At 40.6% G+C, this 11,206-nt stretch overlaps 2 protein-coding genes across 2 annotated transcripts; both read left to right on the top strand.

Annotated features, from left to right (window-relative positions):
* The first annotated feature begins 1,724 nt into the window (after positions 1-1,724).
* LOC119410951 (olfactory receptor 2AT4-like) lies at positions 1,725-2,699 on the top strand. Its single transcript, XM_037677871.1, has one exon. The coding sequence runs from the start codon at positions 1,725-1,727 to the stop codon at positions 2,697-2,699; it is 975 nt and encodes a 324-aa protein (XP_037533799.1).
* Positions 2,700-6,110: 3,411 nt separating this feature from the next.
* LOC119410952 (putative olfactory receptor 10D4) lies at positions 6,111-7,076 on the top strand. The gene has a single exon (XM_037677872.1). It carries the CDS (start codon positions 6,111-6,113, stop codon positions 7,074-7,076), a length of 966 nt encoding a protein of 321 aa, XP_037533800.1.
* Positions 7,077-11,206: the final 4,130 nt, after the last annotated feature.

Genomic DNA, 11,206 nt, shown 5'->3' on the forward strand with positions numbered 1-11,206 from the left:
AAACTGTGCCTGCAGTCAACCTACTTCACATATGGGGAGCAATATTATAGGCAGAAACATGGGTGTGCTATGGGGTCTCCAGTTTCTCCTATTGCTGTCAACCTGTACATGGAGGAGGTAGAAAAGAGATCTGTTGCATCATTTTCAAGGATACCGTCAAGTGATGTTTAAGTTTAGTGTCCACTTGTCCTCTGTTCAGGTATGCTGATGACAACTGGGTCAAAATTAAATTACAGGAAATCCAACATTTCATGGATTATATCATCTCTGTGAATAAATATATAAAGTTCACACAAGACGATATAAAAGATGGCAGGTTGGCTTTCTTGGACTGTGAGGTCTCAGTCTTTGATGGAGGACATTGGTAAAATGATGTGTACCGCAAACCCACCCACATGGAACAGTATTTGCAGTTTGACTCCCGTCATCCACTGGAGCACAGGATGAGAGTCATCAGGACTCTGTACCACAGAGCAGACAGCGTACCCACTAACTCAGGTGTCAGGGAGAAATAGAGATTCCACACAAGACAGGCCCTGGAGCAATGTGGATATCCTAACTGGGACTTCCTGAAAGCAGAGAGAAATCCCCAGCCGCACGCACTGACTCCGGTCTGTCAGGAAGTCTGTGATCCACCTGCAGTTGGAGTCAGGTACATGGAGCAGGGAGAGCTTGTCTTGGAGCAGAGCAGGGAGGATGTGTTAAATGCAGAGCTGAAGTCCACGAACAGGATCCTGGCGTAGGTTCCTGGGGAGTCCAGGTGCTGCAGGATGAAGTGAAGAGCCAGGTTTATTGCGTCATCTACAGACCTGTTGGCCCTGTAGGCAAACTGCAGGGGGTCCAGGAGGGGGCTGGTGATGGACTTGAGGTGAGATGAAACCAAGCGTTCAAAGGTTTTCATGACTACAGACGTGAGAGCTACAGGTCTGTAGTCATTTGGTCCTGTGACACGTGGCTTCTTGGGGACAGGGACGATGATGGAGGACTTGAAACAGGCTGGGACGTGGCATGACTCCAGAGAAGAGTTGAAGATCCCTGTGAAGACCGAAGCCAACTCTCCAGCACAACGTCTCAGCGTGGAGGGTGACACAAGGCCTGGGCCTGCAGCCTTATGTTTATTCAGCCTTTTAAAAAGCCTCCTTACTTCATCCTCTTGTACAGAGATAGCAGGGGGTATTTTAACTTACCTAAAGAGCAGCAAAAACAGCTAGCCAATCAGAGTTTGACCCCCACAAATGCATATTCGCCAGAAACGCCCACTTTTGGCCTGCAGAGAACCCCTTCTCAAATTGCAAGTCAGACATCCAGAGAGAATATGAAAATGAAGGACTCCACCTTTATGCATGATGGGAGTTGTTGATTTAAGCAAGCTCCTAACAGATGAGAATTCAGAGTGGACACTTTCTGTTTGTGTAAGGTACTTAGAAACTGAAAGAACTTATTTTTTGTACTTATAATTTATGGTAATTAAAACCATAATTTAAAATCACACAGGTTTATTTGTCTTTGCACAAACATAAACATGAAAATTCATGCAGAATGAGGAGAGCATTTAAAAAAACAATTAATTAATTTAATAGTATACATTGCATATGGATTAAAAACAGAAGTATTACTAAAAATATATAGACACTGTTAATATTTAACAATTTGGAATGAGGTTTCGATGTTTTATTTAACATGCTGTGTGCTTTCCAGTGTTTAAAGGACGTTCCTTCCACATCATGTTGGAGAGAAATTACAGCAGAGTGACTGAATTCAAACTGATCGGATTCCCTGGACTTCATCCAGAGTACTATGGTCTGGTTTCAGCGGTTTTATTCTTTGTGTATTTGATGACTGTGATGGAAAATGTAGTTGTTTTAGTCCTATTTGCAACTAACCGAAGCCTCCATAAGCCAGTGTATTATATATTTTTAAATGTATCAGTTTGTGACCTTCTCTTCAGCACAACAACTTTACCTAAAATCATCACCAGATACTGGTTTAAATCAGGAACTATTTCATTCACTGGTTGTTTTGTCCAAATGTTTTTTGTTCACTATCTTGGCTCAGTAAACTCTTTTATATTTTTTCTCATGGCATTTGACAGGTATTGTGCTGTCTGCCATCCTCTCAAATACACAAGTATTCTTAAAAATGTCAATGTCCACATTCTCAGTTTGACTGCATGGATAATTGCCACTGTATCTCCTATATTTTTAGTTATTAGAGCATACCCTCTTCCTTATTGTGGCTCAAATGTGATCAATCAGTGTTTTTGTGATCATATTGTTATAACAGTTCTGGCCTGCACTGACAGAACCCCATATGCTGTACCAGCTTTAATCAGTGCAATGATTATTCTCCTTGTACCTCTAGCATTCATAGTTTTCTCTTATTGCTCCATACTTATTGAGGTTAGCAAAGTAGCAGGTATCAAAAATTGTCTAAAATCATTGTCAACATGTAGTACTCAGCTGATAATAATCTCACTATATTATTTACCCAGATGTTTTGTATATTTAGCCAGTAATGCTGGGATTAGTTTTAGTACTGATGTGCGAATTGTAATTATAATGCTTTATAGCCTTGGTCCTCCGATGGTTAATCCACTAATTTACTGTCTGAGAGCTAAAGACATAAGAAATTGTTTATGGAAGCAGTTTTACAAACTTGTGCCCCCAAATGCAAAAGTTTCGGCACCGAGAACCTGTTAAATATGTGCACTGATGAAAAATTGCCCACTCATTTGTTTTAAAAGATTTATCTCCAAAGAGCAAGTAGGCATGTAAAACTAGATTGCAAAACCTCTAAAATAGTTTGCTCATTTAGAAAAGCCACTGACTGATTGTAAACTTTATTTTCAATGATTTTTTGAGAGAAAATCTACTTTTGAATTTGGCCTGTGATTTGCAAGAACTGCAACATCTAGAACAGTTTGGGTTTTTTGTTTCTTTATAGATGTTCGACAAGTGCATGTTGGGCAGCACGGTGGCGCAACTGGTAGAGCTGCTGCCTCTCAGCGAGCAGGTCCTCGGTTCAAACCCCGGTCCAGGGGCCTTTCTGGGAGGAGTTTGCATGTTCTCTCCGTGCATGCGTGGGTTTTCTCCGGGTACTCCGGTTTCCTCCCACAGACCAAAAACATGCATGTTAGGCTGATTGGTAACTCTAAATTGTCCCTAGGTGTGAGTGAGAGAGTGAATGGTTGTTTGTCTCGTTTGTCTCTATGTGGCCCTGTGATGGACTTGCGACCCGTCCAGGGTGTACCCCGCCCCTCGCACAGTGATTGCTGGACATGGACACCAGCGACCCCCGTGACCCAAAATGGAATAAACGGGTAAAGAAAATGGATGGATGGATGGACAAGTGCATGTTTGAAACTGACACTACACCAGGAAAATGACTGACAGCCTGCAGGGTTCAAAGCTTCATCAAAACCCTGCCAAGGAGACAAGGTGAAGACATCAGAGCGGGGGTGCAGGGGCTGAGGGGTCATTTATAATAGGGGATACTTGAGCCCTGGTAGGAATAACCGTCACAATAATACTTGAAGAAAGGTCTCAGATAGCAGAAAGGGCTCAATACAGTCAGTCTGATGGACATAGATAAATTATGGAACATGAGCAAATTAATCAACAGTGGCAAGAATGATAATGAAAAATTTCTAATATACTGTATTTTGTTAGATAACTAGTGTAAAATAAATTTGCAAATGTTTTCTGGCATTGACTGGGTTTTAAAACAATTATTAAAATGCCAAATTTGTTTATGTTAGGCTGCCAAAAAAGCGTGGAAAGGATACCTCAGAGTAAAATAACATACAATCTCTAGATGCCTTTCAAAAAATGTACATATACAGTTATTTATGGATTTTTTTTAAAGTCAAGCAATCTTTCATCTATGTTCATGTATAGATTTGGAAAAAAAAAGTGCGTTTACTTGGAGGTAATTTTATCAATGAGAGTGTTGTTTTGTATCTTTATTTGAGCATTAAATGTGAGAAAAATAAAGAACTGTATTTTGTGACATGACGTTATTATCATGAAGGAGCTTCCTTCAAAACCCAGCTGGGCTGTTGGAGCTGACACCATCAGAGGTGATGGGCAGGATCACAGCATCCATAATGACCACAAACATCCATCCATCCATCCATCCATCAGTCTGACTGTTTGGCTGTTCATCCATCCATCCATCCATCCATCCATCCATCCATCAGTCTGTCTGTTTGTCTGTTCATCCATCCATCCATCCATCCATCCATCCATCCATCAGTCTGTCTGTTTGGCTGTTCATCCATCCATCCACCCATCCATCCATCCATCAGTCTGTCTGTTTGGCTGTTCATCCATCCATCCATCAGTCTGTCTGTTTGGCTGTTCATCCATCCATCCACCCATCCATCCATCCATCCATCAGTCTGTCTGTTTGGCTGTTCATCCATCCATCCATCCATCCATCCATCCATCCATCCATCCATTCATTCATCCATCCATCAGTCTGTCTGTTTGTCTGTTTGTCTGTTCATCCATCCATCCATCCATCCATCAGTCTGTCTGTTTGGCTGTCCATCCATCCATCCATCCATCCATCCATCCTTCCATCCATCCATCCATCAGTCTGTCTGTTTGGCTGTTCATCCATCCATCCATCCATCCATCCATCCATCCATCAGTCTGTCTGTTTGTCTGTTCATCCATCCATCCATCAGTCTGTATGTCTGTTCATCCATCCATTTATCCACCATCTGTTTTTCTGTTCATCCATCCATCTTCTTTTTGTCTGTTCATTCATCCGTCGATCCATCCATCCATCCACCCATCCATCCATCCATCTGTCTGTTTGTCTGTTCATCCATCCATCCATCTGTCTGTTTGTCTGTTCATCCATCCCTCCATCCTTCCATCCATCTGTCTCTTTGTCTGTTCATCCATCCATCCATTTATCCACCTTTTGTGTTTCTGTTCATCCATTCTTCTATTCATCCATCCATCCATCCAACCACCCACCCATCCATCCAGCCATCTAGCTATCTAGCCATCCATCTGTCTGTTTGTCTTTTCATCCATTCATCCATCCTTCCATCCATCTGACTGTTTGTTTGTTCATCCATCCATCCATTCATCCATTTGTCTGTTCATCCATCCATCCGTCTGTTTGTTTGTCTGTTCATCCATCCATCCATCCTTCCATCCATCTGTCTGTTCATTCATCCATCAATCCATCCATCCATCCACCCAGCCATCCACCCATCCATCTGTCTGTTTGTCTGTTCATCCATCCATCCATTTATCCACCATATGTTTTTCTGTTCATCCATCCTTCTATTCATCCATCCACCCATCCAAACACCCATCCATCCAGCCATCTAGCCATCCATCTGTCAACCTGTTCATCCATCCAGCCATCCAGTCATCCATCTATGTGTCTGTCTTTCATCTATCCATCAATTTTCATTACTCACTTTTTTGATCAACGTCATGGTGCATATCCCCAGCAGTCATTAGATGAGAGGTAGGGTCACACTAAACAAATCACCAGTTCCTCATGGGGCCGCACAGAAAAAAAAACGAGACAGACAATTTTTTTATTAGTTTAATTATTCACACTCGCACACACATCAAGTAAAAGTTGGCGTTACCAAACTGCACGTTAGACATCATGAGAGAATAAAAAAAGAATGATGAGCAGTAACTCCACCTTTATCACAGTGCATGCTGGGAGAAGTAATTATAATCAGGTACCTCACAGATAAGGTCAGAGTACTCTGCTGCTCTGATTGTCAAAGGTATTTTCAATGGAAATAACTTTTTAGTGTCTATATATTGTGCTGAATTTTGACTTTAAATTAGAAATCACATTAATTTATTGTAACATATAAAAACACAAATATGTAAATTAATGCTGAGTGTTTTAATTATATTTGTTTGAAAAATGTGAATCAGTGATTTGTAAAAAGATAGAATTTAATTTAAACTTTGCTAATATATGAAAATATCTTGTTATTTAGAAATATAAAGGCACTGTTAATATTTACCCACTTTTATATTTAACAGTTTAAACCACGGTCTGAATGTTTTATCTAACATGCTGTGTGCTTTCCAATGTTTAAAGGACTTTCCTTCCACATTATGTCAGCAAGAAATTACAGCAGAGTGACTGAATTCATACTGACTGGATTCCCTGGACTTCATCCAGAGTACTATGGTCTGGTTTCAGCTGTTTTATTTTTTGTGTATTTGATGACTGTGATGGAAAATGTAGTTGTTTTAGTCCTATTTGCAACTAACCGAAGCCTCCATAAGCCAGTGTATTATATATTTTTAAATGTGTCAGTTTGTGACCTTCTCTTCAGCACAACAACTTTACCTAAAATCATATCAAGATATTGGTTTAAATCAGGAAATATTTCATTTACTGGTTGTTTTGTCCAAATGTTTTTTGTTCATTTTCTTGGCTCAGTAAACTCTTTTATATTTTTTCTCATGGCATTTGACAGGTATTGTGCCATCTGTCATCCTCTAAATTACACAATTGTTTTTAAAAATGTCAATGTCCACATTCTCAGTTTGACTGCATGGATAATTGCTGCTGCACCTCCTTTAATTTTTGCCATTGAAGCATACCCTCTTCCTTATTGTGGCTCAAATGTAATCAATCACTGTTTTTGTGATCATATTGGTATAACAGTTCTGGCCTGCACTGACAGGACCCGATATGCTTTACCAGCTTTTATCAGTGCAATGATTACTCTCCTTGTACCTCTGGCATTCATAGTTTTCTCTTATTGCTCCATACTTATTGAGGTAAGCAAGATAGCAGGTTTCAAAATTCGTCTAAAATCTTTCTCAACATGTAGTACTCAGCTGATAATAATCTCACTATATTATTTACCAAGATGTTTTGTATATTTAGCCAGCGTTGTTGGGATTAGTTTCAGTTCTAATGTGCGCGTTGTAATTATAATGCTTTATAGCCTTGGTCCTCCGATGGTCAATCCACTAATTTACTGTCTGAGAGCGAAAGACATAAAAGAATGTGCGAGGAAGCAATTTTACAGAACTGTGACCCCAAAATCACGTTTTAGCAGTCCGTAACTGATAAATCAATGCATCATTGATAATAAACCACCTTTTGATACTTTATATTTTGTATAAGCAAGTTTTGTGCTTAAAAATCAATAGTTTTTTCGAAATAAAATTGTCTTAATTAAAAAATAAAAAGAAAAAAGAATTGCATAGTGATATAATAAATAACCTTTTCACTTTTTGAATTTGAAGGCTTAAATCTTGCCCCAAGCTTTCTGCTATGGAGCTTGATTTTTTTTTCCTAGTACATGTGTAGCTTTCTTTGGGTACTTCAGTTTTCCCTACAGTTCAGAAACATGCAGTTTTATGTTAATTGGAGATTCAAAATGATCCCATAAATAAGTGTATTGTTACTATACGATACTAGCTTTATTAATAAGACACTTTAAATAACCACAATACCAAAGTGCTGTACAGTACAGTAAATGAAACACAACTGTCACAGGACATACTGAAAACCTAAAAAGCAAAGTAAAAATAATTCTGTAATAAAAACATCTAATCAATTAAAATAAACTAAAACATCTATACACATCAGATTGTGTCAAAAGAGGAGATGGGTTTTGACAAATGGTTTTCAAAAGACAGGAAAGAAGCCTGATTGTAATCTAAATCATTCCACATTTTAAGAGCAGCAACAGCAAAACCACAATCCCCTTGAAGCTTACGTTTGTGAGAATCTGTGTTTATGTCTCAAGACTATAGTGTTTTCTTGTGTCATCTGTTCAGCCTTTATGGTGTTTTTTTTTTTTTCTCCATGTAGTCAGCTCCAGCTCTTGCCACTCACAATTGTGCATACTTCACAGTCACCAAGGTGCTTCCATTTTCCCAATCAGCTCTGCACTTTATAAACAGTCTCTGGTCTACTACTTGTCAGTTCTGCATTGTCTTGGCTACCTGCCAGAGGTCCCGATCCTCCTCGTCGTGATCTCTCCTGTTCCATGTGTTTTTGTGATTCAGACGATTTTTGTAAGTTGTTCGCTGCTACGTCAGCATTTTTTATTTCATTTATTTAATAAATATGCTTTTTTAAGTTCATTGAGTCTGCCTGCATTTGAGTCCAAACCTTACAAACTGTGAAAGAATACAGAACTCAAACAAAGGACACTTTGAACATTTTTAAGTTTCTGGCCCGTGAAGCGGACAAGACTAACCAGCAGGAGAAGGAGGAAAGAGAGAGAGACGAGGTGAAGCCCGTCATCCAGTGGGGTGGGTTTCAGACAGGAGGATCCAGACCTGCCCTAAGACAGAGACGCCACAGCCCGGTGGTAGAGATCCTCCCCTCATATCTTTAGGTGGAGGAAGAGGAGAGGAGGAAGTCTCAGTTCAGGGGAACCTGCCTGACTTTTAAGCCTATTTCCTCCTCTCTACTGCCTCGCTCACCTCTGGTGACCTGCATGTCTCCACCACTTTGCAGCTCTCCAGCACCTCGCTACCCACTTCCATCCCGCTTACCTCCTGAGTTCCCTGAGTGGCCATCTGTGGAGGATCCAGGGCCCTATAATGAGCTCTGGTTTGCTCCTGTTCCTGGCTCATTCCGCAGCCGTGTGTGTGTGTGTGTGTGTGTGTGGGGGGGGGGGGGGGGTTAAACTTCAAACCCAAGCCTAGTCACCTTCTCCAGTTAGTCATCTCCATGTTCAGACTCAGCTGTACCACTCTCCAGCGTTGTCAGGGTATTGCTCTCCAGAGCCCCAGTCACAGGAGTGGCCAATGCGGTTCCAGCCAACAAAGCAGCTGAGTCCACCGCAGCTGAAGAAACAGCTGAACCTACCTCACCCAAAGAAGTAGTCGGAACCATCTCAGCCAACGAAGCAGCTAAACGCACCCTTCTGTGTTTCTATGGGTTTTGGGAATAACAACCTACTTCTTCCGTGCCTCTCTGTGGGTGTCGGGGACAACAACCCACCTTCTTTGTGTCTCTCTGTGGGTGTCAGGGATAATGACCCCAGCTCTGCATTTGGTCCTGCAGCTGTTGCCACTATGGTGGAGCCCAGGCTCCTGGTGGATCCCTAGTCGCTTGTAACTTCCTTATCAGTGGTCTCATTGTCAGCTACAATTCCCCTCATTACTTGTCCCTTGTCATCTGTTGCAGCTCCCTCCATCATTGGTTCATCGCTTGCCACTGCAGCCTCTGCAAGGGCATCTCCAGGTGCAGCCTCCATGGGTGCATCACCAGCCACAGCCTTCATTACTGGTCCATTGTCTGTCGCAGCCCTCATCAACAATCCATCACTGTGCGCAGTCTATCTGGTCCCCTCACCTGCTGCAGCCTCTCTTGTCCCATTGCTCTCTGCAGCCTCTCTGGCCTCAACACCCACTGCAACCTTGCTGGGCTCTATGCCTGCTGCAATCTTGCTGGGCTCTACACCTGTCTGCCACTGCATCCATCATCATTGATGATTGGGGGTTTACTGGTTGGAGCACATTGATAGTGTACTGTAAGAATCTATGTTCATGTCTTGAGACCTTTGTGTTTTCTTGTATCATTTATTCTGCCTTCCTAGTGTTTTTCCACTGTGTGGTCAGCTCCAACTCCTACCACTCACCTGTTCATTGTCTTTCCCCAGGTGTTCATAATTGTATCTCTTTAGTGTCCCTTTTAAGTTCAGCATATCTGTGTTTCCATGTTGTCCATGGATTGTGCTTCCCATAGCCCTCGTGCTTTGTTTCCCCCATGTTTCCCTAGTCTCAATTTATTTGTAAGTTCTTGCCGCAACGTCAGCTTTTTGATTTTGAGTTTTGTTAAATAAATTTATTTAATATTTGAGTTCCTCTTTGTCTGTCTACACTCTAGGTCCAACACTACACTGATCATGGCATGTGATGATGATAATTAGTAGATGTGTGGACATTTTGGGTAAAACCAATTGACTCCATTAAATTATTAAAGTCTATGCTTAAGTTATCACTTTCAACATCTATATGAATATTAAAATCCCCCATTTTTATGTCTTTAGCAGTAGTTAATAATAAGTCAAACACAAAATCTGAGAATACGGACAAAAACTGATATTAACTGGATGATATAAAACAAATAAAAGTGTCTTTTCTGATTTCCATTTTGGATGAGAGAAATTGGGGGGCAATGACTCAAAAGTCACAAATGATATTCTCATGGCCTCAGACAAAGGACTTGTGTCTATATTGGTCTTGTTAGACCTTAGTGCTGCATTTTAAACAGTTGACAATATTTTACTATAAAGACTTGGATGTGTTGGGATTACAGGAACAGCTCTAAAATGGTTTAAATCATATTTATCTTAGGAGTAAATTTTTCAGTTTTTCGCCATCCTTGGATGGCATTAATCTGGCCTCCAGTTCTCATGTTAAAAATCTTGGTGTTATTTTTGACCAGGAAATGTCTTTTATCCCCTACATTAAAAACATTACTAGAACTGCCTTCTTCCACCTGCTTAATATCGCTAAAATTAGAAACATCTTATCTAAAAATGATGCAGAAAAACTGGTTCATGCATTTTTCACATTTAGACTGGACTATTGCAATGGTTTACTATCTGAGTGTCCAAATACTTCTTTAAAATATCTCCATTTAATCCAAAATGTTTCTGCCAAAGTCTTAACAGGAGTTAGTAGGAGAGATCATATCTGTCCAGTTTTAACTTCTCTCCACTGGCTCCCTGTCAAGTACAGAATTGAATTCAAGATCTAAAAAAGTTAAATCTGGTCCTCTGGACATTCAAAAAAACTAAACAAAGCAAAACAACAAAAAAATGTAGATACGTTTCGTCTTTCATCCAAAAGACTTCCTCAGTCTGAGGTGCTGTATTCAGCTCAGTCTTATATATTTATGAATTGATCCACTCTGACCTTCTCAGAGTGGATCAACCAGTTTTGCTGCTGACAACCAAAACCAGCTGCTCACATGATCAAGAAGGACTATCAGCCTAACGATGGATCATTAGCACACTGATGGATGTTTACTATTCACAGAGGGCTGAGTGATACTAGCAATAACAGCATTGTAAGAGGGGGACAGTTGAACACAGAGGCCTCCACCCCTGTTTAATGATGGAAAAGGTTCTCTAAACAAGCTATTAACCTAACCATCTGAATCAACAACGTAACTCTAAGCACCTGCAAAAGATTCCTGAGGCTTTTAAAAACTCCCAGCCTTGTTC

The sequence above is a fragment of the Nematolebias whitei genome, chromosome 6 (assembly GCF_014905685.2).
Source record: "Nematolebias whitei isolate Nwh7 chromosome 6, NemWhi1, whole genome shotgun sequence".
NCBI lineage: Eukaryota > Metazoa > Chordata > Actinopteri > Cyprinodontiformes > Rivulidae > Nematolebias > Nematolebias whitei.